At 34.9% G+C, this 24,968-nt stretch overlaps 2 protein-coding genes and 1 long non-coding RNA gene across 4 annotated transcripts in view; 1 reads left to right on the top strand and 2 right to left on the bottom strand.

Moving 5' to 3' along the window:
* Positions 1–3,555, bottom strand: part of LOC107716725 (zinc finger protein 277-like) — a 12,603-nt gene extending 9,048 nt beyond the window's left edge. Inside the window, exons 1-4 of the mRNA XM_016523263.1 lie at positions 3,484–3,555; positions 2,483–2,693; positions 2,307–2,395; positions 1,167–1,249 (exon numbers count right to left, since the gene is read on the bottom strand). Of these exons, the coding sequence (XP_016378749.1) occupies positions 1,167–1,249; positions 2,307–2,395; positions 2,483–2,693; positions 3,484–3,517 (417 nt within the window). The 5' untranslated portion in view covers positions 3,518–3,555. The remainder of the gene's footprint in view (positions 1–1,166; positions 1,250–2,306; positions 2,396–2,482; positions 2,694–3,483) is intronic.
* A 982-nt stretch (positions 3,556–4,537) lies between these two features.
* LOC107716727 (dedicator of cytokinesis protein 4-like) overlaps positions 4,538–24,968 on the top strand; it is a 74,242-nt gene continuing 53,811 nt past the window's right edge. Inside the window, exons 1-5 of the mRNA XM_016523265.1 lie at positions 4,538–4,703; positions 22,170–22,253; positions 23,955–23,995; positions 24,183–24,238; positions 24,737–24,833. Of these exons, the coding sequence (XP_016378751.1) occupies positions 4,667–4,703; positions 22,170–22,253; positions 23,955–23,995; positions 24,183–24,238; positions 24,737–24,833 (315 nt within the window). The 5' untranslated portion in view covers positions 4,538–4,666. The remainder of the gene's footprint in view (positions 4,704–22,169; positions 22,254–23,954; positions 23,996–24,182; positions 24,239–24,736; positions 24,834–24,968) is intronic.
* LOC107716728 (uncharacterized) lies at positions 7,780–11,963 on the bottom strand. Of its 2 annotated transcripts, none has more exons than XR_001637241.1 (5): positions 11,865–11,963; positions 10,908–11,001; positions 10,713–10,772; positions 8,087–8,170; positions 7,780–7,869 (listed from the first exon to the last, which is right to left on the bottom strand). It is a non-coding gene; the product is annotated as an uncharacterized LOC107716728 (long non-coding RNA). The 2 variants fall into 2 exon arrangements; XR_001637240.1 differs by lacking the exon at positions 11,865–11,963 and adding an exon at positions 11,092–11,302.

Genomic DNA, 24,968 nt, shown 5'->3' with positions numbered 1-24,968 from the left:
TTTTTTTTTGTTTTTTTTTAACAGTTACACAGCAACTGTATTTCAGCTGTTTTATATTTGTTACGCAATTACAGACAACAACAAAAAAACAAAATGCTTTATACTTAAATATTCAAAGTGATATACAAGTTCATATTATTCAATACAAAAAGGTTTGCTTCAATAATCTTTTAACTCTCAATAACATTTTCAATCTATAAAATTACATTTCCTATCTGACATAATACGATTGGTAGAAAAAAAATGATTAATCATGAAATAATAATTATTAACCAAAATATCTGTTCAAAACCATTTTCATTATATATGAAAATACATACTACTATCATTACATCAATATTTTTTAATACAATTTTCACAATCCAATAATCTTTAGTTCAGGGTTCAAAAAGTCCTTGTTTTACAATAATAATGATAATAATAATAATAATAAACAAAATATTCCTTTTTTTTTTATATTCTTTTTTTTTAATTTACAATTTTAATTTAAAAAAGAAAATACTGTTTGAAAAGAGAAAATACACAAAGTCTTCTCTTATGATGGTGTTAAGGCTCGTTCACACCAAGGACGATAACTATAAAGATAACGATAAAGATATAGTTCTAAAAATCATTCTCAATATTAAAGAATAGCAGAGTCCACACCACAACGATAAAGACAAAGAGAAACGATATCGTTGGAATCACTTTCAAAACGATTTTTCTCCAGCTGATGAACGATAAAAAAAATTGACAGCCAATCAGAATCTATCCTGCTGTAACGAGCTCGAGAACACCAACACCACAACGATAAAGACAAAGAGAAACGATATCGTTGGAATCACTTTCAAAACGATTTTTCTCCAGCTGATGAACGATAAAAAAAATTGACAGCCAATCAGAATCTATCCTGCTGTAACGAGCTCGAGAATTAACGGCAGACGTGCGTGCGCTTAGAATAAACAGACGATATTGTTCGCTGGTGTGGACGCTAATATCGTTATCTTTATAGTTATCGTTCTTGGTGTGAACGGGGCTTTACTCATATTCCAGGTTTTCTGCATATAAATGTAATAGTAGTTTTTGCTGCTCTTGGATCAGTTTTGAATATTCATAACCTAATGTTACACAGGATGGGAGCTGATCCCAGAGCAGCACTCCTAACCTGTCTTTTTAGTGACACTCACCAGTCGTCTCTGTTGTAGCAGCTCCCTAAGGATCCTGTCCTCTGGCAGAGCATCACACAATAGGAAGTAGTGCTCTTGTTGTTCTAAAACGACACAAAGCAGCTTTTTAGTACTTAGAGTCTAAAAAGGACACCATCTAAACAGGCCTTCATAGATTTAGACTTCACATTTAAATCAGAGAAGTTAAAGTGGTATTCCCCAGACCAGTATTATTTTAGTATTATTTATATGCTATTATAGTATTTATTGATATTTTGAATTAGCTTTTATTTAGTATTAGTCATTAGTTTTATTTTTATTAGTATTAATTAGTTTTTTATATTACTATTTAGTGATTTCTATTTATTTTTTATTTCCGTTATAGTTTTATTAATTTTAGTGTTGCAAGTTGCAACTTTAACTTATTTCATTTCAGTTAGCTGCACAGGCAAAATTACACATTTTCTAATTACGTTTTCTTAAGTTTCTGTTTTTCATCTAATGTGATCTTTTATTTTAAATTCAGTTTCTTTTCAATTAATGAAATTTATTTTTCATAGCTTTAGTTAACATTAACAACCTTGAATTGTGACATTAAATCTATAAAACACCTACATTTGTAGATTATCAACAATACGCAATTTTTAGCCCAGGTCACAGCAGGCCCTTTGTTTCTTATTCTCAGTTCATTTTATATGCGGTTTGCCATTTTTGGAACCCTGTTACTTAAATTTGACATATCCATATACAGTTAAAAATCCATGTGATAAAATCACAAAATAAATAAATAGAAAGCAATTGCAGATTTTTTTTACAAATATTTTTTAAATTGCAGGGTTGTATTTTTGGCCTAAATTAAACTACATATTTTGAAAAGTGGAAAATCGATGTACAAAATGTAGGATACATTTTGCTCATTAAAATTAGTTAATGATTACACATTCTCTTACCGCTGTGTAATGATTGGATTATGTAAAAATTCTGCCGTGTGATTTTTACATTGTAACATTTTAAATGTTTTGTGTGTTTAATGTCAGATAATAGTTTACAACAAAAAACATGGGATTTGCCTTTAAATACTTTTAAATTAGTTTACTGTAAATTCTATGGCAATTAACTAACATTATAAAATGCAAATACAAGAGCTCAAATGTGTCTTACCTACGGGACCTTCAGAGTTGGTCTTGATAACACTGCAGAAGTCTGTGATAGGCTGTTCTGTAAACCGTTTCTTCCAGTACAACATGTACCTGCAACAAGACAATTATAATTTTTCATTATTTTGTGTTATTTGTATTGTTCCTGATGAATATCTCTCAAATCTTGTTAATTCTCACCGTGGAAAGTCTGCGATGAGTTTGACATCAGCGATAACCAGTTTGTGATACAACACCATGTGCTTGAGAAGTTGGTCTTTTTCGGAGGCTGGAAAAGAGTCTGAACAGAGCGAACAGGTCACAGGATGGCCATCGCTGGAGGAGGCGAGAGGAGCGCTACCACACAGGTGCTCGGGGAAACAAAGCGGCTCTAGTATGCAATCCTGCTTAGCTAACAATGAGAGAAAACACAGTATTCACACATTTATTAAAATATGATGCAAAGATATCTTTGTGTTTTATATGACTTAAGACATTATATCCATTCTGGGTCATTAATTCATTCTGAAGGACTCCAGCTAGTGAGAAACCCTTGTCTCGTACATCCCACGACCTTGCAAGATGTCCTTGCAACATTCACACAAACAAGCAGCTGATTCACACAAAATGACCGTGTGACTCAAGACAGCAGGTTATCCTCTAAAAACCTGATACATTTGTGCTCCTACAGTAAGTGCACTTTATGAGTTGTTTTGTCTCTTCAAAATTAGCTTTTGCAGTGACAAATTATTGGGTCGCTGATCATCTATTAGAAGATCCATATCAACAAACTTTGCACTTTAACCACCCACGCCTTGCTGGTAAAAACAGTTTAAACTAGTCTAATAAGGTCTGCTGGTTTTAGCTGGCCTTGTTAGGCTAGTCTGTTCCTGGTTTTAATGTGTTTTTGGCTGCTTTCCAACTGGAAGACCAGTTAGACCAGCTAAAAAACAGCTTTGCAGGGCAGGGAGACATACAGGTTTCAGTGTCCTTATCCAAAAAGGGAAAAAAACCCGCATTATGTACATATGCCATGAAAAGTAGATGACAAACTTGCATTACAGTGCAGACGTGCTGTTATAATTAGCAGTAGCTTTAACTCTGCAATAGCTAGTTGCCATAGTTCACGCATTTCACGTAAACAGAAATAAAGCAATATTTTGTTAACATATCAGCCAATATTAATAATTTGGTTAACCAACCTGTCAAATTAGTGTTGTGCATCAGAGCGGCCATGTTTTTTTTCCCCCAAATCACGTGACCTGGTGAATGACGCATTGACCAATCAGAGTTAAATCACCGCTGTGTATGCGGTTAATGGGTGTTGTAGTTCTCCATCCAATTTTTCTCATTCATTTCCTACATCTCCCATGAGGCAATGGTGTTTTTATTCAGGGCTGAGAAGTGTGGTGTATGTGGGATGCTGCTGTGGCTCTACCCTCAGAACAATACAGTGCAACCCTGTTTAACAACAATATGGATAGTATCCGCCGTAATTGCCCTGTTTTATAGCACAGTTTCTTTTACTTGACGCGGAAAAAATGTGGATACCGACTGAACTAGAAAAATATGGCGTTGGTAAGTAATATATTTACATTATATTGCCGCATCGTTAATAAAACGCAAGTTGGATCGCTGCAGGTGCGATAATGAGCCGTGACATCTACAATCTGATGGCAGATAAAATGTCATATAATTTTCCGCTGATTTAAAGCCTTGAAGGCAAGTGACAGAATAATGAATTTTTATTTTTAATTTTTATTTTTTCTTACTGGAATTATTTATGTTGTTTTCCTTCATTAATTTGAATGGTCATCTTGAATAGCATTTATATGCAGCAATAAGAAGAAATAGCCGCAGTAATGGCTGATCTTTTGTGTTCCTTCATACAGACACTGTAATTCATTTACTGAACAAATGCTTTTACGTCTAAAACCGAAACAATACTGTTTTATTTGAGAAATGGCATATTCATTATCTATTCTATCTATTATTACATCTACAGCAACCAATTACGTATTCAACTTAGGTTAAATTTGTATTTATTTATTTATATAATTACATTTTTGTTTACATATTTAAATGTTTACATTTTTACATATTTATTTGTATATCTATCTATTTATCAATATATTAATCTATCTATCTATCTACTTCTCTGTCTGTCTTTTTTCTTTACACACACACACACACACACACACACACACACACACACTGAGGCAATGGTGTTTTTATTCAGGGCTGAGAAGTGTGGTGTATGTGGGATGCTGCTGTGGCTCTACCCTCAGAACAATACAGTGCAACCCTGTTTAACAACAATATGGATAGTATCCGCCGTAATTGCCCTGTTTTATAGCACAGTTTCTTTTACTTGACGCGGAAAAAATGTGGATACCGACTGAACTAGAAAAATATGGCGTTGGTAAGTAATATATTTACATTATATTGCCGCATCGTTAATAAAACGCAAGTTGGATCGCTGCAGGTGCGATAATGAGCCGTGACATCTACAATCTGATGGCAGATAAAATGTCATATAATTTTCCGCTGATTTAAAGCCTTGAAGGCAAGTGACAGAATAATGAATTTTTATTTTTAATTTTTATTTTTTCTTACTGGAATTATTTATGTTGTTTTCCTTCATTAATTTGAATGGTCATCTTGAATAGCATTTATATGCAGCAATAAGAAGAAATAGCCGCAGTAATGGCTGATCTTTTGTGTTCCTTCATACAGACACTGTAATTCATTTACTGAACAAATGCTTTTACGTCTAAAACCGAAACAATACTGTTTTATTTGAGAAATGGCATATTCATTATCTATTCTATCTATTATTACATCTACAGCAACCAATTACGTAACTTACTTAGGTTAAATTTGTATTTATTTATTTATATAATTACATTTTTGTTTACATATTTAAATGTTTACATTTTTACATATTTATTTGTATATCTATCTATTTATCAATATATTAATCTATCTATCTATCTATCTGTCTATCTATCTATCTACTTCTCTGTCTGTCTTTTTTCTTTACACACACACACAGACCCTTTTTGTACATATTGATAAATTAATATTAATAAATAAATAATAAATAATACATTTGCACTAAATAATTTAAAATAGTGCTTGTATTAAGTGCCATAAAATTTTCAGGGCAAGTTGTGTCAAATGATAACCTCAGTGATGTTATTTTTATTTGCTTTTTTCCCGCTACTTTTTATGTATTTTTTTGTAAGTTTGTTGTGACAGTAGCTGACAGTTTGAAAGTTGATTTTTGGCAGATGAACAGTCTGGAATCTGCTCATCTCTCATTGGCTGGCGGGTAGAGATGGACGGAGTGAGGAGTCCAGCAGTACAGTGGAGTTCACATGGGCTTCAGGTCTCCTGTGATCTCGTTCACTACAGCCCTACTCAAATAAACAGGATGACATTTGGTCATTTCTTCACTTAGAAGGAGAGAAGGTCAGAGCAAAGAAGAAAAGTTCAAGGGGGCAGGGAAGGTGGGACAAGAAACATAGCCTCTGTTTTTCTGTGCTTAAATTGCAGAGTGATATTATGGAAAATTACAAAAAATGATTTTCTTTTTTTGCATTAGCCACAAGACACATCTGGAGTATATTGCAGTGGAATATGGCAAAATGGCTGCATATTACAGTTCTACTCTTTGGAAAGTGTACACAGCTACCGAAACCTTTATCAGTCATGAAATATGGATGGAGTCCAGCCGGGATGGCACACACACACACACACACATAAATGCATGCATACACATTTACACACAGGCGCGCACCATAATCTTGGCCTCTCAGCCCTTTTGGTTGCAAATTCAGCTTAATGAACCATCTGCTATTTACAGTTAATGTATCATTAAATGCAATGGCATTTCAAACAAGAATGTGTCTGATGATCATCTTCCCACACCTGGCTTTTCCTCTTTAACCAAAGCTGATGGAAGGAAATGGGGCTATTAATGGGACTAAGAGAAGATCGCTAAAATTGAACATTTTGTAATTATTTACTCAGGCGTATGACTTGTTTTTTTTCTGTTGTGGGACTCAAAGGAAGAATATTTTAAGGTCTTTTTTGTCCCTGCATTTATAGTAAATGGGTAGTGTTTAAGCTTAAAAAGGACCCAAAAGTGCAATAAAAGTATCATTTATATAGTCCATATGATTTGTGTGCAGTATCCCAAGTTTTCTGAATTAAATGAATAAGTCAATCTAAATATGAAAATTTGCTGAAAATTTACTCACCCTTAGGCCATGCAAGATATAGATGAGTTTGTTTGTCACTTGCTCACCAATGGATCCTCTGCAGTGAATGGGTGCCGTCAGAATGAGAGTCCAAACAGCTGATAAAAACATCACAATAATCCACAAGTAATCCAAACGACTCCAGTCCATCAATTAACATATTGTGAAAAGCTGCATGTTTGTAAGAAACAAATCCATCATAAGACGTTTTAACTTCAAACTGTCACATCCAGCTAAAATATGAGTCCTCTATCCATAATATTGCTTTCTCCAGTGGAAAAGTCATCTCGTCTGAATCAGGGGAGAAATGTGCCCAGATCAAGCACTGTTTACAACCAAAAACAGTTCAAAACAGCTCTAAACAAATATGTTGGTGGATTTTGATGCGAGAGGAGAACAGGGGATGGACTTTTTCTCTGAAGGAAGCGTTATTATGGATTATGGATTTTTGATTAAAACAACTTAAAGGCAGAGTAAGGGATTTCTGGTAGCCAATGTTTATATTTGAAATCACCAAAACAAACACGCCTCTACCCCAAAAGGGTCTTGCCCCTATTTTGATAGCTCCGCCCCATATATACGTACGCAACCCAGGCAACGATTAGTTCTGTGAAACAAAGCAAAACCAATGTTACACCGTGTCTACTGACGTGAGCGGCGCGGCGCAACAAATCCCGACAGAAAACTGCTGCCGGGTTCTATTTATGACGTGCTGACACACATTTCAAATGGTTTTCAACGGTCGTTTGATCGCGTCCGGTGTAGGCAGACTTTAGCTGTTGTAGACCCGGTGTTACTCACCTATTGAGAAGAAACAAAGCAACCTCGGCGTCCGATCGCAGGCCTCCGCTCCTTGAGTTCTCTCCATCGCTGGAAAGCTGATCCGATATTTACAGGGGTCCTACTTCTTGCCTTATCGTTCCGCAGACGTTTTCCTCTTTTGTTTTTTATCCGCCATCTCTATCTTTCTGTCGCTCGGCTCGGCTAATGTCCGTCCCATGCACTGAACGCGCTCTCCTCCACATCATGAGTAGACACGCCCCTTATTGCTGATTGGCTACAAGTTTGTTTTGCGATTCGGCCCGAATCTGTTTTTAAAGCGTTTTTGAAAAATCACTTACTCTGCCTTTAATGATGGATTTGTTTATTACAAACACACAGTTTCACACTTTACAAGACGTTAATTGATAGACTGGAGTCGTGTGGTTAACTTGTAGATTATTGTGATGTTTTTATCAGCTGTTTGGACTCTCATTCTGACGGCACCCATTCACTGCAGAGGATCCATTGGTGAGTCATCTGTAGATTTCTCCACATCAGCTCCTATTATTCAAATAGTGTTGCGTGAGAAATAAATGTCAGTTTACAGGAATAGTTCACCCAAAATATAAATTATTTCATCATTTAGTCACGCTCATGTCATTCCAAACCTGTGACTTTCTTTTAAACATTTTCTTCATAAAAACTTTTTAACAAAAACAAGATGTTTTGAAAGTCAATGAATGTTCCTTTTAAACTTGAAATCACATAATCATCTCACATAATGTCATCTCTGCATCCCTGCTGAATTTGGATGTTGATCGGCTCGTGATGAAAACCACCATGTGGAATCTGCAGGCAACAGCTGGGAACAGACAGCTTGACAAGTCCATATTGGTTTATAATTACACCATAATGTTCAGAACATTTAATAAGTAAAGTGAAAGCTAATGTCACCAGCACGTAATACTTTTCTTGTTATTTCTTGTTCCTGCACATCAGCACCGTGTCACATCTCTTCCAATGGTTGAAGAATTTAGCGTAATTTAAACATCCACCCAAAAACTGATCTTGGTCAAACTATTTAGCGATGTAGTCCGGGATCGGCGCATCCCGTTCCCGTGCTTCTCAGCTCAGATTTATGATGGCAGCGCATTCGGCATACAAATGAGGCTCTTGCTTTTGTCACATGCTGACTGGGCGCCTACTGTGCCCTGGTCAACAGGCACGCTGCCACTCCGAGAAAGAGATAAGATTGACAGATAAAGCTAGAAGAGGCCTAGTCAGCTGCTAGATCTGTGAGACGTTGGTGGGAATTAAATGAGACTTTCAGTGCACACATAAGCTCTGTTCCCAAACGTAGCAATAATTTTAAGGCATTGTGGGATGTAAAAGCTGTTCAAAAGGTTGGCAGCAACATTATGCGGCCATCTAAGATACCTTTTGGCCGAATCGTAAGGCAGCGCTACATGTGTCCTTCACAGACAGCCATCCCAGAATGGATTGCAGCAGACTAAGGAAAAATTCAACCAGAAGTTGAAAGAAATGTTGATGTAAATAATTTGCAGTCAATACCAAAAATGATCACTAAAGTTAGCAGTATAATTCATATTGCACAAACATTGTGTGTATTTATCACACTGTTATCTAAAGCCAAATGCACACCAAATGCATCGGTCGGCTTTAGTTTTTTTCTGTGTGTTCCACACCGTTGGCTCTAGTTGGATGCCATCAACTGTCAAGGCAATGCAAGGCAACACGAGGCGGCGCCACAGTCTGCTTTCCTCAGTGCTAGTTCTTTGGCATCAGCTTGGTGTGTCCCTACTCTTAGCAACATGCTAATAGTCAAACTCATCTGTCAAATTTTGAAGTTGCTATTTTAACAAATATTTGCATCAATTGTAAAATCGAGTCTTGTATACTCTTGCTATGAGTGAAACAGTATTGAAGAAAAAGGATTCTAAAAAGGATTCTATTCATCAATTGCTGATTGGATGGAGGCAGATCTGAATGTGAGCTTGCAGTCAATAGTAAGAAAGGGGCGGGTTTATGAATGTGAAACGTTTGGAGAAATCCTGCATATGTCATCATTAGAGAGAAGTCTTTCATTTTCACTAGAAATGTGTCATGATTTTGTGTTTGAATTAAAAAGTTATAAGGTCAAAAATTAAACGTGCATGGATAAGTCGTTTATTAACATGCATTTTGGAAATACATTTTAGAGATGATAAAAAATGTCTTTAAAATAGCAACTTTAACACCTTGTTATTATAGCAACCTGCTAATGTCAAACTCTATTGGAATCAGTTGCGAATTGAGTCTTCTATGTTTAACAATAATGAATGCTGTTATTGTTAAAATAGTTAAGTCTAATTTTAAACTGTGACTATTTCACCCAGAGTTTGTGTGTGTATGTGTGTGTTATTTAGCTACATGTAGAGTAGCATGCTGTTTTCTTAGTAATATAAAACTTTATTGAAATATTTGTGTTGCTATCTGTAGAACATTTCAAATCAGTTACTGTTAAGATTCCGTCTAGTTAGGATGCTGTCTATGCAGGGGCGGATTTAGCCATTTTGGGGCCCAAGGCAAACACAGACATCCCTCTACATCTTTTGTTCCTCCCTTTTGTCAATCCTTATTAATCTAAGAAAGACTTAAGCCCGGCTCACACTGTGCGATTTTGGCCACGATTTGGTCGTCTGAGACAAATTTTGAAAAACCTAAAAGATTCCTATAATCCTAGGCTAAAATCTGTAATCTTTGATCGTTAGTTTGACATGTTCACCGACAGCCGATTAATGACCGTTGCGATCAAATTTTACCTCCGACGAACTTCTGGCAGTGTCAGAAGATTTGGCACACAGTCCTGCAGTGCGACATCTCCTACGACGAACGTCAAACTGTCTTCGTTTTTCAAGACAAGCCATGATCAGAATTAATGCTGGAGAGTTCTTCTAACTGCATAAACTTCGGCGCTCTCGTCCTCCGCTCACAAATTCATATGATTCATTGCCTTTGCTATGATAAACACCGGTTGCGCTGCAGTTTTTATGTGGGTGTGTAGTGCTGCTGGCACTATTCTGCATAAATACGCTGGTATTGCCACCATTCATATACTTTAAATGATAGCCCAGTCACTGAACGAATAAATAACATTACAGCCCAGTCACTGAACGTGTATGAGTTGATAAGGTAAAACTCCGGTCAAGTTTTCTTGCACGCACCCATTTTTAACGCGTCTTGACTGTCGTACAGTCTGACATTAATGACAACTGAGATCCCACAGTGTGACATGATCATCATGTTCGTACTAATCCTAAAGGACTTTTAAAAAAATGATCATCATGTTCGTACTAATCCTAAAGGACTTTTAAAAAAATCGCACAGCGTGAGCCCGGCTTTACTTGTAATTTCTCTTCAGCAGTCTTCACAAAGCAATGATGTCTAGTCATCTGGAGTTCTATCTGAAAGAAGAAGAAAAAAACAGCACAACTGTTTAACAAATATGTCCACTGTAAAATCTTATTTTCATAATGTTACCTGTGCAATGATATTTATTGTCTATTTACATGGAAGAGCTGTCATTGGTTGTCATTTACCTTGGTTTCCCAGCAGGTTCTCTGATCTCCTAACTGGATCTGCTTGCTGCTGCCTAAATTGGAAAAGTTGTTTATGGTCTTCTATCTTATGTTACTAAAGTGAGAAAAAACACACAAGCCATAAGAATAAATGATCAACTATGGACACACAAAAGCAAAATAATATACTGTTTAAAATGTTTACCTTTTTTCTCTGACTTCCTCTTGCTCTCCTTTTTCTGTATCTGAACTTCTCTTCATCTCCCTTGTCTTTTATATGTTGGTCTTTCTCATGTTCTCCCTTTTCTATTTTTCTTTGTCTGCCTGTCTCTTCCTCTCTCTTGAATGTACTTTTATGTACATTAAGTTTCTCTCACTACAGTTTTTTTTCATCTTCTTACACACACTTTTTTTTTAACTTTTCAAAACTTTACACACAAATCCAAAAATTGCACACACAAAATGCAAAATGCCTCACATCTCTTGCAAAATGAAGCACTGCATTTAAAATATCACAAATATTATTAATTCCTGTTAGATTTTTGTGTGTTACGTTAGAGAATTGTGTGCTGTGTTTTGCAAAAAGTGTTTTATGAAATTGAAAAGAATTAGTGTATGGTTTTGCAGATTTGGTGTGTGGTTCTGGTGCTTGAGTGTCAGCTTTCAGAAATTGTGTGACAAGTAAAGATATTGTTGTGTGTAAGCAGAATCTTGAGCTTCTGGTTTATTGTTGCATCTAAAGTACTCAGAACAGAGATGAATCTTTTTATGGACTTAATTTTAAAATGTATCATATTATATAGTACATGATACGCCATGAGGCTATATTGCGAATGACTGGGATGCTCAGTTTAGATGTAGTTGCTAAAATCTGGCCTTGCGAGTAAATCTTGCAATCACAGATTCTATATTGACATCAGTTTTTTTCTGCTCTTTAGCTTTAGCGTCGCCAGCTGGTGTCACAAAAAAGTTTGTTACCTTTTGTAGTTTTGCTAAAAACCTTTTGCTTTCCTCCCGTTTCCTCCTTTTTTCAGCACAGCTTGGGTAGCTTCGCTTCATTTTAGCTCTGACTCTGTACACGCTGTCTGTCAATTACTTCCGCAGTTCTGCAGACGCACAGTGAAGTGAAATAATGGAATGGTCCAATGGTGGTGGTGTTGGGGGGCGCCCGCGCACCTGTTTGCAATACTAATGATTTAAGCGTTCTGATGCAGTTTCAGCGAAATTTTTGAAATTTGCAATAAAGTAAAAAAAAACAAAAAAAAACTCAACCAAATATTAATACAGGATTTTTTTGGGGCCCCTAGGTAGCTCGGGGCCCAAGGCAATTACCTACCTTTGCCTAATGGTAAAGTCCGCCCCTGTGTCTATGTAGGCAGTAGATGGCAAGACAAGCTCACTAGGTTTTGGAACACAGCTATACTTGGTATACACTGACAAATACTTAAAGATTTGTGAAAGCTTAAAGGTTTATTGCCCATAGCAAGCTTTCACTGTTCAAATAGCTGCATGTCACAACAAGGTATAAAAGTGTCATTGTGAGCTCTTTGAAACCGGTGATCTAGGAACGTATCTTTAAAAATATCCTGTCACTCCAAAGACTCAGTTTAGAGAGAGAGCAAGACATAGATTTGAATCATTCATGTTTATAACAATCTCAGCAGCTCTTTTTGCATAATTCATTGTCATGTGTGCAGAACTCATTTTTGCATGTTACCACTTCAATAACATACTACACGCTACATTCTCTGTCACTGCCAAAACAATCTTTAGGGTTTTATTCTTTGGTGCAATCAGCTCATTCAGCATCTTGTTGCTAGTATCCACTCATATTTTACTCACTCCCATAATTCCTTTCACCCTCCAGGAGATAGCAAAAAGAAGCCAATATTGGATTCATTTTTCTATGGCCTTGCCAGAAACAGGAATCTTAGCATGAAATGAAAATTTACCCTTTATATTTTGTAAATGCATGCATAATGCATAGTGTGTACATTGCGAATGATTTGTCTATGTATACGTTTTATTTAAAAAATATAAAAACTAACTTTTTTTGTAACTACAAGGCCATCTTTTGACCTCGTAATTCCTGATCAAAATCTTCCGGTGAAATGACAGACTTCTCTCTGGTGACGCGTGCCAGACTTCTCCAGCCATTTAGTCTGCTGAAACTCCGACTCTTTTTTTTTTTTTTTTACAATTGACCATTCGCAAAGTCCTGCCCCCTTTCGTTACTGTTGTTATGTCCGACAAGCCACGGCGCTCTCATGCCACACATCATGTTCTCACGCAGGGAAAAATACATTGCGGAGCAAAGAGGACACTGACAACATGCCAACAGACAAGACAGACCAGGTTATATTTGGTATGAAACAAAGTCTCAGCTTTCAAATGTTGACAATAAATTTAAAAATGAATGTCATGACAGATCGCTGTAGCCTCAGTTCACGAGGCATGTGAATCGATCATCTCTTCCTTTTACTAGTTATAGCACAAAATAAAAATGAACATAAGAAGGTATCTTGTTTCAACCACGGAAAGACATCAGTACACACCATTTTTCAAGTTCAGGTCCACCAATGCTAATCTGGTTTGTTTGTCGGACAAAATGGCAGATTCGGCATTATGATTGGTCAGATCGCCTGTCAATCAAACTCCCTGCGAAGGGTCAATTGACTGCAAGCTTGCACTCAGATCTGTTTCCATCCAATCAACAACTGTCGGAACAGAACCAAGTCCCCGTCCTGAATTTTTCTTCTTCAGTAATCTATTTCACTCAAATGTACGTCACAAATACAGATGAAAAAATCTTGTCTGGAAAAGATTTGATCTATTTGCATTAAATCCTGACTTTAAGTGAGCATTAGAAGAATGCTAATCTAAATGTAATAATAGGGGACATTAGCATGTACAGTAAAGGAATAATTCACTCAAAAAGGAAAATTTGTTAAAAGATGTACTCAACCTTAGGCCATCCAAGATGTGTTGATGAGTTTGTTTCTTCATCGGAACAGATTTGGAGAAATGTAGCATTACATCACTTGCTCATCAATGGATCTTTTTTAGTGAATGGGTGACGTCAGAATGAGAGTCCAAGCAGCTGATAAAAACATTACAGTAATCCACATGAATCCAGTACATCAAGTAATATCTTGTAAATCGAAAAGCTGTGTTTGCAAGAAACAAATCCGTCATTAATGTGTTTTAACTTCAGCGTCTTAATGATTCCTCTGTCCATAATATTGCTTTCTCCAGTGAAAAAGTAATCTTGTCTGAATCAGGAGAGAAATATGCACAGATCGAGCACTGTTTACAAGTGAAAACAGTCCAAAACAGTTTTAAACCAATATATCAGTGGATTTTGATGTGAGAGAATTTTTCACTGGAGGAAGCGTTATGGATAATGGACACGTATTTTGGCCAGAAGCAAAGGTTTAAAGTTAAAATGCCTAAATGATGGATTTGTTTCTTATGAACATGCAGCTTTTCTCTTCAGATGTTGACTGATGAACTGGAGTTGCGTGGATTACTTGTGGAGTAATGGATTGGTACCAATACCAATGGATTGATATCCATTACTGTTGACATCAATATATAAAAAAAAAAATTGTGTATTGGCCAATTACTAATAAAAGCATAGAAACTGCTCTTTGTTTACAGTAGTTGAGTTGAGTTTTTTTTTTTTTTTGGTCGTCAACAACAATTATTTACAGTAGTAGATTTCGTATAACATGCGATTTTTGAAATATCCAAAGATGAGAACTGACCGAATGCGCTGGAGCCTGTCTATCAGGTAGTTTACAGTGTGTCTTGAACAGTTGTGCTCGTCGGTTGCTGTCAAAACGCATGTAGAGCATGGCTGTCTGTGTGGGAAGGGTTTGAAAAGGCCACTTACTCACCAAACTGCTGCCTTTGTGCTTGTTACCATCTGTCAGAGCTCGTTGGCTGTTTTTCATAGCGACCACGTTGATAGTCAGGTGAATTTACTCTCACCTACAGGTTGGAGAAGTTGCATGTGGTTTGTTTTTCTCCTGGAAACCTGTGAGGCCATACTTGACATGGAGAATGAGACCTCAGAGTTAAGTCAGATTTATTTTTGCCACGCTATTGCATAGACCCAGTGGACAAGATGGAAATATGGTGCATTCAAGTCCTCCTGGGAAGTTACAGCATCAGATGAGTTCAAGTAACTGTGGTAGGAGCAAAATGACTATGTACGTTTTCTAATAATTCAGCAAGATTTTTCAACTCTACTTCTACAAAATCATGAATAAAGAATGTGCATCAGGATACCATCAGTACAGATGCTGTAGCTATTGTTTCCACCATATTTTCTCACTGACACCCAATTCAGAAACTTAATGAAAGTTCAGATTTTCACACTTGTAATCACGACTTTGTGGTGACATTCATGTGCACTCAACTCGTAAATGCGATCTTTCCAACTTGACTTGAATGCACCAATATTGGCTAGAGGAGGATTTAAACCTACATCTCCTGCTTGAGCACCATGACTCAATGTGCCAACGTGTCATTTTTTGCTGAAATCAAGTTGTCAAGTGATAATTCTCTCCTCAGAGCATTTATCAGATTGATGGTGCAAAGCGATAACGCGGTACTGAAATGTGGTACATGCTCTTGACTTTCTCAGACTGTCAAGTACAGTTTCTCTGTCTTCTGTAAGATTAGAGAAAGTGACAGCCGAAGACAAACAATTCCCCAAAGTGAGATTGCTGTGTGTTTTCCACCGCTCTCATCCAGTTCTTTCTCTCTGTCTCGGTTGCTCTCTCTCTGGGCATTCTGGTAATAACAGGCCGTCCTGTGCTCTGTGGAGAATAGCTACAAGACATTCCCATCTGAGAGCCACGCTTCACTAATGAACACAGACTACAAACACATTGAGGCCCTATTCAGTTGTCAGAGAATCATCTGAGAATGCTTTCTTATTTAATTTTGAAACTGTGCAGAAATATTTAATGTTTCTAGATAGATAGTAAAAAGATTTATTCACTTACCTTTCTTCACTGAAATAATGACTCTTTGCAAACAGGTTTCCGAAACACTTACCCTGCCTGTCATTGGTCAAACAAACAGAAAGCCACGCCCCCCCCCCAAATCACGCTATTGGTTGAGCCACTGTTGCTATGTCAGGGTGGTCGGGATTCATAAACAAACAGCAGTGTTTTGATAGTGCCTCAGAGCCACATTTTACACTTTTGTGGGGGGGAATACAAATGGCTTATTTATAATCTGGGATAGGAGAAGTTGAGATATGTTTTGACATGTCAGAAACATCTTTTGATGAAGGTCAGTTACTATTATCAAAGAATCTTTGTCGAGAAGGCCCTGACTCTCAGGAGAAAAACCAGTAGACTCACAAAAGTCTTCATTTAATAGAAACAATTGGGATGTTAAAGAGACTTCTGTTGTATTTCTGTTATTTATTTATTTTTGCCTGCTAATCCTGCATATTAGATTGCTGACAGAACTGAATTGTTAATCTAAACGTTCTTTGTGCATCATAATGGCCTGTATTTATTTTAAGTGAGATGTCTTTACGGTGATGGTGTTCTGTTATTCTCGAGCTACAATAGGAGCTGCACTGTTTTATATGCAAATAAAGTGTTAATACAGAAAGATGTTGCGCGCTCTTGGAGTGAACAGAACAAAGCAAAATATGCAAGAGATGTAATATTAAAACTAATATTCTCATTACTGCACACGAGGGCTGAGTGTGGGAATGATTACACATCAAATGAGAAAACCGCACTGCTGGTGTACCTCTGGTACTTGATTTTTATTAAAGTTGTTTGTTTTCAGAGACTGGCTGAGCCATTTTCGGCCAATATATTGAACTTGCGTCTCTCCTAATGCTCGATGTGATTAAATGAACCAAAAGCTTTATCAGCATCCTGTATTCTGTGCTTCCAGCTTACCCCTATAGAGTCTACGGTATCATATTTGATACAATAATAACGTCTAAAGGTTCAATAATCTATTTTATTAATTTTTTGTTTTTAGATTTTTCTGATTATTATTTCATATGTCAGGGTTAAAACCTATGAAATGGCTTGATAAGCATAGATTTTTTTATTTTGTTGATGTATTTCCAATTGAAACATGATCCATGATTTGTCAGTGAGTAAACATGTCGAATGCAATGAATGCAGCATCTGTATTGATGGTAAATTTGTTCAAATGGATGAAGTTTTATACATTTTTTTTTTTAATTTACAAAAAACTGAGTTGCATGTACAAAATACCATTGTATTGTAAAGTTGTGGTAGAAAATATATTACAATTCAATTTATAGAACCTTTGTAAATTGAATAAAAACATAAAAAACCAAAACACACTTGAAGCATGTTTTTATTCATCATGTTTTAGAAGTAGAGTTAAAAAATCTTTCTGAATTTTATGTAGAAATGGTACTTTGCCATGTAGCTCCAACAAGGGTTATTATACAGTTAACAAAAACTGAAACAAAAACTTAAACCATAAAATACATTTTTGCTACTTGAAATAAAGTAAACATTAACAGATTTTTTTTTTCAGCTAGTTGCTAAGGAAGCATTTCTCATTTCACTGTAGTTTAACTTGATGTACTAAAATAACTAAAAATAAAACTGGAATAAATATTAATATAAGATATATAGATTTATTTAAAAAAAAAAAAACTTAAAAAATGCAGAAAACAAAATGACTAAAACTAAAATTAAAATGAAAACAAAACAAAAATAAAAATCTATTTCAAATTATTAATAGAAGCGTATGTGTATGATACTAAAACAAGAGTGTTGTAGCTGTGGACTAATTATATATAAATATACAAATATAATTTAAATGATTTAAAAACAAACAACAATAATAATTTCATCATTTATACATTCTAAAGATTAAATAATAAAAATAATAAAAATGGTGATAATAATACAAATTGATAATAATAAAATTACTACTACTACTACTACTAATTATTATTCTTATTATTATTTAATCATTTATAAATTCAAATTATATATGCATATATATGTATATGTTTAATCGTTGTTTTTAAATTCAAATTTCAAATTGAATTTCCAAAAGAAACAATCATATGATTGTTTGAGTGGCCGTCATTGGAGAAGCAAGAATAATTGCAGCAAGCGTGCCGTGTTGACCAGCCAATCCTTAACCCGTTGTGTTCAGTAGTTGTGCAATCCTAGCCTCACTCACTACAAGCATAACTGCAGGACTGATCTCAGATGTATCCATACAAACATCCCTCCCATTAGCATTTTAAGTGTTGTCTTGGTATTTCTGTGTATCAAGAGTATGTCTGTTCGCGCTCTGCCTTCAGCTGGTATTGTCTTCTCTCGAGGCTGACTCAATACAACATTACAGCTAGCGTCAAAAAGCAATATGAAGAGAGGTTAGTTAGTGAGCACGCCCATCCATCACCCTGACAAACAGACAGATATCAGTGAGCTCTGACTGTCTACAGGGGATTCTGCTGCTGGTTTAATGCTCTGACATCAGCCATTTACTGTCTCTGGTAACGCTGATGAATGCCGTTTGCAGTGAATACATTAGTACATGTTAAATATAGTAAGTAATGATGATTTAAAAAATACAGAATACACAAAATAAGTGTTTTGTGGGAACTTGTATTGCATCAGATCAGTAGGATTTTCAGTTGTTCTTTCTATGAAGACTGCAGGTGCGAGTGTTTCGGGTCAGCTGATGGTACCTTCATTTGCAGAATCGGATCAGTTCTGTGTTTTGCAGACTAACATAGATGAGATTTTGTCAAAATTGCGAGAATGATAGACGTGGAAGCATCAAAGAGTTCAGTAATGTTTTGGATTATATGTGATTGTATTCTAACAAAAGTGTGTGAATGAATTTACAACTTTCATTCAAGGTACATTTCAGTTGTTTAATTTCCAGTTTCTATTGTAAATTAAAAAACCTAGTAAATTATTTGAATTATTAAATTATTTGAATTATTATAATTATTAAATTATTTGAATTTAAATTATAATTATATTATGTTATAGATATAGATATATAGACAGATATATATATAGAGAGAGATATTGATATTGATATTTTTATGCAAATAAAATATTTAGAAAAAAGCTAAATATGCTTAAAAATAAAATTATGCCATTTTTGTAATGTTCCTATGAAAAATTTGGTCTGATATGATGATTATTTTCATGTTATGGTTGATAATAAGTAGTCGGTATTAAAATATTTTAAATAAATAAAAAATAGCAAATTAAAATAAATTAAAATGAAAAAAATATATATAGATGTGCTACAAGTGAATTTAGGCATCACAAAAGTAATGTACTGTATGAAAAACTAAATATTATTTTTGAGATTATAGTCAGCAGCGTTTTAAAATTATTAGTGTTTTTAAATTTGAAAAATAATGTGTTTTTTGAACATTAAAGCATGTCAACATATTCTGTTACACCAAATACACAAAATAATGATCTTTAAAATTGCATCATATGACCCCTTTAAGTGATCATAAGATGATGGCAGAAGTAATATAAATGTAAATAAACACTTAAATATACAATACTGCTTGATTGAAAGATCTGTAAAATCAGCGATAACCGATTTGGTGCCGATATTTTGTGCATCGATAATGTTTACATTTGACTGATTATAAGGTGTATTATAAATGCACAAGCTAGAAAGCTTTATACATACTTGAATTTTAATTGTTAAACATTGTTCTTAGTTCATAAGTCTGACTTGAGGAAAACGGATTTCTGTGGGTAAATGTGTGAGAAAATGTGTCATCATATCAACCGGAGTGATGCAAGGAGCTGCTTCCCAGTCCATCCCGACCTTTTTTCCAAACATACCCAACTCAAAAATGTGCAATGTGTGATATTCTTCATATCCACAGAGATTTAGAAGCTGAGCATGCATAATATTATGCAGTCTATAAATGTGGCCACGGCAATTAATGCCACCTTAACCTTTCTAAAATGCTTCAATGTCTGAAAATTCGAATAGCAGCCGCATTACTGCAGAAGAAACCCGACTGAACCTTCCTGCTCTGTGACTGTAGATCACAGCCACTCGATTGAGTCACAGGCACAGCGTTCTAGGGGTGCGGACGGCTCTTTGCACCTGGTCAGGGTTACGCGAGACGGGCCTCTGGCTGCCCTGTCTCTCTGCCAAGCAGCAGTGTGTGTCCACAGCGCTGACAGCAGGACCGTGGGAAAGCGTTTAGCACAAGCGCACAGCTCAGACGGGTTCGCCCGTCCTATTACAACAGAGCTTTTGTCACTCCCGTTGGCGATGGCAGAGGTTCAAATAGATTTAAGCAGTAATAAAAATCATCTGCAGTTTAATATGTTCATCCAGTAATCGCACGTGATTGGTCATGGAAAAGATTGCAGAAATCTATTGGTTAAATAAGAAATTTATATCTGGGTCTATGACATGACACTGATTTTTATACTATCAGTTAATTTATTCAAAAATGCATAAAAATTTAAAAAATGGTTAGATTTTTAAAAAATTTCCTTGTGTGTAATAAAGTCAAAATTAGCAAGGTGATACGACTGCTAAACTACAGTAATAATAAAATAATATTATGCCAAACACCTTTTTTTTTTTTAAAGAATTTATTCTTTAATAGATTTTTTTTAAAGAATTTATTCTTTAATAGATTTTTTTAAAAGAATTTATTCTTTAATAGATGTACGGTTCTCTTTAAAAGACTAAAAACATATTTTTAATTACTTTTATTGACAGTAATAATAATATTATTATTAATAGTAATATATTAACAAAAGTGCTTCACTGCTTAAAACTATTTGAAAAATATAAAAAAATATAAATTATAACTTTTTTACTTTGAAAAATCTTTAAACTTTTTGAACATTAATTGAAGGAGGCTTTTTTCTTCATTATGATATCTGGTATCATACTAAAGAAAAAAGCTTCATTAAAAGAATAAAAAAAAATTTTTAATTACTACTACTACTACTAATAATAATGATAATAAAACCAGTAATAATACTATTTAACAAAACTGCTTTATTACTGCTTTAGTAGTTTACTCCTTAAACTATTTGAAAAAATTTTAAATTATTAAATATAATTTTTACTTTGAAAAAATCTTTAAAAACATTTTGATTTAAGATCTTTTTGCAATGATTAAGATGTACTATACAACCTTATATTTTATTGCCATAACATTTGACCCATTTAAAAAAAAATTGTTTTTTATATTAAATCCATAGAAGCTGTTAATTTTATGATCATTTATCAGTAATTACTTGTTCTAAAATTGTTGTTAATGAATGGAAAACCAAAAAAGTCTCAACTTAATTAGATTTTTTGATCTTTTTAATGTTAATAATAATAATTTTTTTAAATGGCTATAATTACCCATTTTATCCTTAGAAATCACACAAAATATTGGATTGATCTTTTTAATGTTAATAATAATAATTTGTTAAATGGCTATAATTACCCATTTTATCCTTAGAAATCACACAAAATATCCTTCAATATTGATATTGGTGATATTAACCTTGATCGTTCCTGGTATCTGATTAGAAAAGAGTGGTCTCAGCCCTTCTTGCAGCGTCTCTGCAGGATTGAGGACGGATGCTGCGTGTTTGTCACTGACAGGCAGCGAGCACAGCAACACATCCCGTCTTTAAAAGCTGACACGGCTGTTTCGGCAGCCTGCTTAACCTCTGAGCAGTGTCAGAGCTCTGGCGGGTTTTGTTTATGCATATAATTATTTATTTATTTCCATGTCAGAATATTTCCTAACCCACTTGATATGCAAATGAGCACTCCAATTTAACATATTGTGCATAGAGAATATACGCATGTGAATGCAAAAGTAGTTGATAGGTTGAGCCTGTGTGCTCCTGTGTGGAGAGATCTTGTACTTGTTATGTAACTCATGCTTAGGGATGAGGGTTTATTTTAAGAAAGCAGTGAGATAATGTTAGAAGTGTAGATCTAAGCATAGTATGATTTATATTTTAAGGAAACGTGTGGAGTGCTGGGTTGTTTGTTATTCAGAAGTGAATTGAGAATGACTTTAAAATCTCTGTTTCTGAATTCAGAGTCGATATTGAATGTAATGTTGATATCACTTCGCCCACTGGGCCGAAAGATGGTTTCCATCTCTTCCATGCAAAGTTTTGTGGAGACAGATGGTTTTGTCACATTGCGGTCTGTCAGGGCTGTTACTTTACTCATGAGTCGCACACATTTTTTACTTCTTGTTTGCCTTTTTCCCCCCCTCAGTGCTGGCAAATTTTCGAGGAATGGTTCAGCATGGACTCCCGCTGGAGATCGGCGACACGGTGCAGATTTTGGAGAAATGTGAAGGTAGTCAATGTTGTCATTGTGTAGAGGACAGTCAACCTCTTTAGAGCTGTAGATCCTCAGTTGTAACAATCCACTGATTGTGTTGAATTTATTTGTTGAGATGCAGTCACTGCTTTTTTTAGTAGATGTCTTTATAACTTTATAAAAAGATCATTGCAAAATGTAATTCTTGGTGTTCTTGCATTGTTTACATCTTTTTGGGCAGTGTTGCCAACTTAGCAATTTTGTTGCTAAATTTAGCAACTTTTCAGACTACCCTAGCAACTTTTTCTTCCAAAAGCAATTTTTAAAATTTATTTGGCAACTTTTAGCAACTTTTGATAAGTGACTCAGACAATAAAAAGGGACACATTTCCCATCCAAATTACACAAAAAGAGGAAACCACAGATGCCTAGTAGTACACGCATCACGTGTATTGAGTTAGCTGCTGTTTGCAATTGTTCAATTTAATAATAATAATTGAATAATTGTTCATTTATGATACACTTTGTTAGTAGCTTGTACACTGCAGTTACAGCTTTTACACTTTAAGAAAAATGGAAAATGGAAAAGATACTAGTAATCCATTATCCATTGTAACCCTGTAACCTGAAAACACTATGCGTAATTTAAAATGCAGGTAAAAAACCAATAAGGAAAATTCTTTCATATTAACGTAGTAGATTGTGCCCTATTTTTTACAGACTTTTCTTTGTGTAGCATACTAACTAACTACTAATACACTGCTTAAAGCATAATTGTTGAAAATGTGTAGTATTACTAGTTTACTAGCTATTAAAAAAAACGTAAATTGTAATCGTTCAAAAAGTGTTCAATAATTCAATGTATTTAAAAATACAGTTATTTATATTTTAATATTATATTATGCATATTATTTTACAAACAAATCTAAATTAACATATGAAATATATTTTTTGCTGAGATTTCATGTTGTGACACAATTTTGCGTTGTGATTATGCAATGATGTCATCGCGCAATGACATCATAACGTCGTTTAGCAACTTTTAGCAACAAATCGACCTTCCTTCAGCAACTTTTTCTGAAAATTAGTTGGCAACACTGTTTTTATTAGAGTATGCTGGGCTTAACCACTGTGAGAAACCTTTTTTAGTAATTTAACACTTTGAAAGATAAATTTTTTTAACAAAGTTGAACCAAGCATAATTTTAGAGTTTTAACAAAAAAGATTTTAAAAAATCTCATATAATTTACTGTATTTTTCTTGCAATTATAATAGCCACTGAAGCTGGTATGGCAAAACAACCACAACAACACATATTTTATATATTTTTTTCATATATATAATTAATCTATTTGCTTACATGTCTATGTACAGTATGTATTTATTTATTTTGTTTATATTAAATAGCATTTATTTAATATTTTATATGTAATATTGTTTATATTTAATTTTTAATATTTATTTTATTGTATAAAAATACTTTTTCAATCTATTATTTTTTCATTAGCAGATAAATGAAATAAACTCTCATAAACCACACCTTTCACACTGATGACTAGTATATTTTCTAGAATTCCACAGGGTCAAAGTGCCTATAGTTGAAGAAACACCCTCAGTGAAACCAGATCGTTTTTGCACCACATACTTAAAGCTGAAATGGTTAGAAATGTTTAATACACTTTGCATTCTGCTGTTGAAAAGTGAAAGTGTGAGATTATTATAAATGCCATTTTGCAGGATGGTACAGAGGATTCATCACAAAGAATCCAAACGTAAAGGTGAGAACAATCCTGCGTCGCTTCCGTAACCATGCAAAATTTAAATGATTCCTATATTTCTGTCAGTTTTTTTTTCTGTTTATCTGTATCACCTTCCTCTGCTTTGACTCTCAGCACATTTATGTTTGTTTGTGTGTTTTACATGCAGTGATTGGCTCATTAAATAACGTTCTGTTGTCTCTCCCAGGGAATATTCCCAAGCTCCTATATTCACCTCAAGAATGCCCTCGTCAAGAACAAAGGGTACGAGTCCATGAAAACAAAAAATTTGCTGTATATATTTATGTATAAATAAAAATATATCTGAGACAATAAAGCCACACATAAAAATATAAATCTAAAATGTTATTGCATTAGATAACATATCAATCCAAGTGGCATTTATTTTAAAGAAAGACAGTTTTGAATCTGTTGAAGTAAGGTATAATAGGTTTGATCCCAGGGACTGGTGACCCATGAATGGATGGCTAATGAAATCTCACCTTTGACCTGCCACCAGCGCCCTTGAGAGGAACACTGAACTGCTACTAGAGGCCATCCTTGTGCTTCAGATAAAATGCATTTGCACATCTGCTCTATTGAAGTGACAGGAGCCTTCACTAGCCCACAAGCCATCGCAAGTGTATTTGCAGACATGTCCTCATGAGTCAGTGTTACTCCTCAGGGTCATGCGAGGTCACTGCTCTCCATCCTGGACTCGTTCAGATGTGTGACTGTGTGTTTGTGTGTCTTGCCCTGCAGGCAGTTTGAGACGGTCATTCCCACCGAGGACTCGGTCATTACAGAGATAACTATGACCTTGAGAGACTGGGGCACCATGTGGAAGCAGCTCTACATGGTAAATATCACTCTTTGTGTTGCACTGACCAAATGCAGTTGATTTAACTGTGGAAATATTTCATTTGTAAGTAAATTTTTTTTATATTAGTCTTGACAATGATAAGTGAATTAATCAGAAATAAATATTTTTACA

Source organism: Sinocyclocheilus rhinocerous, unplaced genomic scaffold (genome assembly GCF_001515625.1).
Source record: "Sinocyclocheilus rhinocerous isolate Xijiao unplaced genomic scaffold, SAMN03320098_v1.1 scaffold1201, whole genome shotgun sequence".
NCBI classification, from domain to species: domain Eukaryota; kingdom Metazoa; phylum Chordata; class Actinopteri; order Cypriniformes; family Cyprinidae; genus Sinocyclocheilus; species Sinocyclocheilus rhinocerous.
This window is presented reverse-complemented; position numbering and strand designations above follow the sequence as displayed.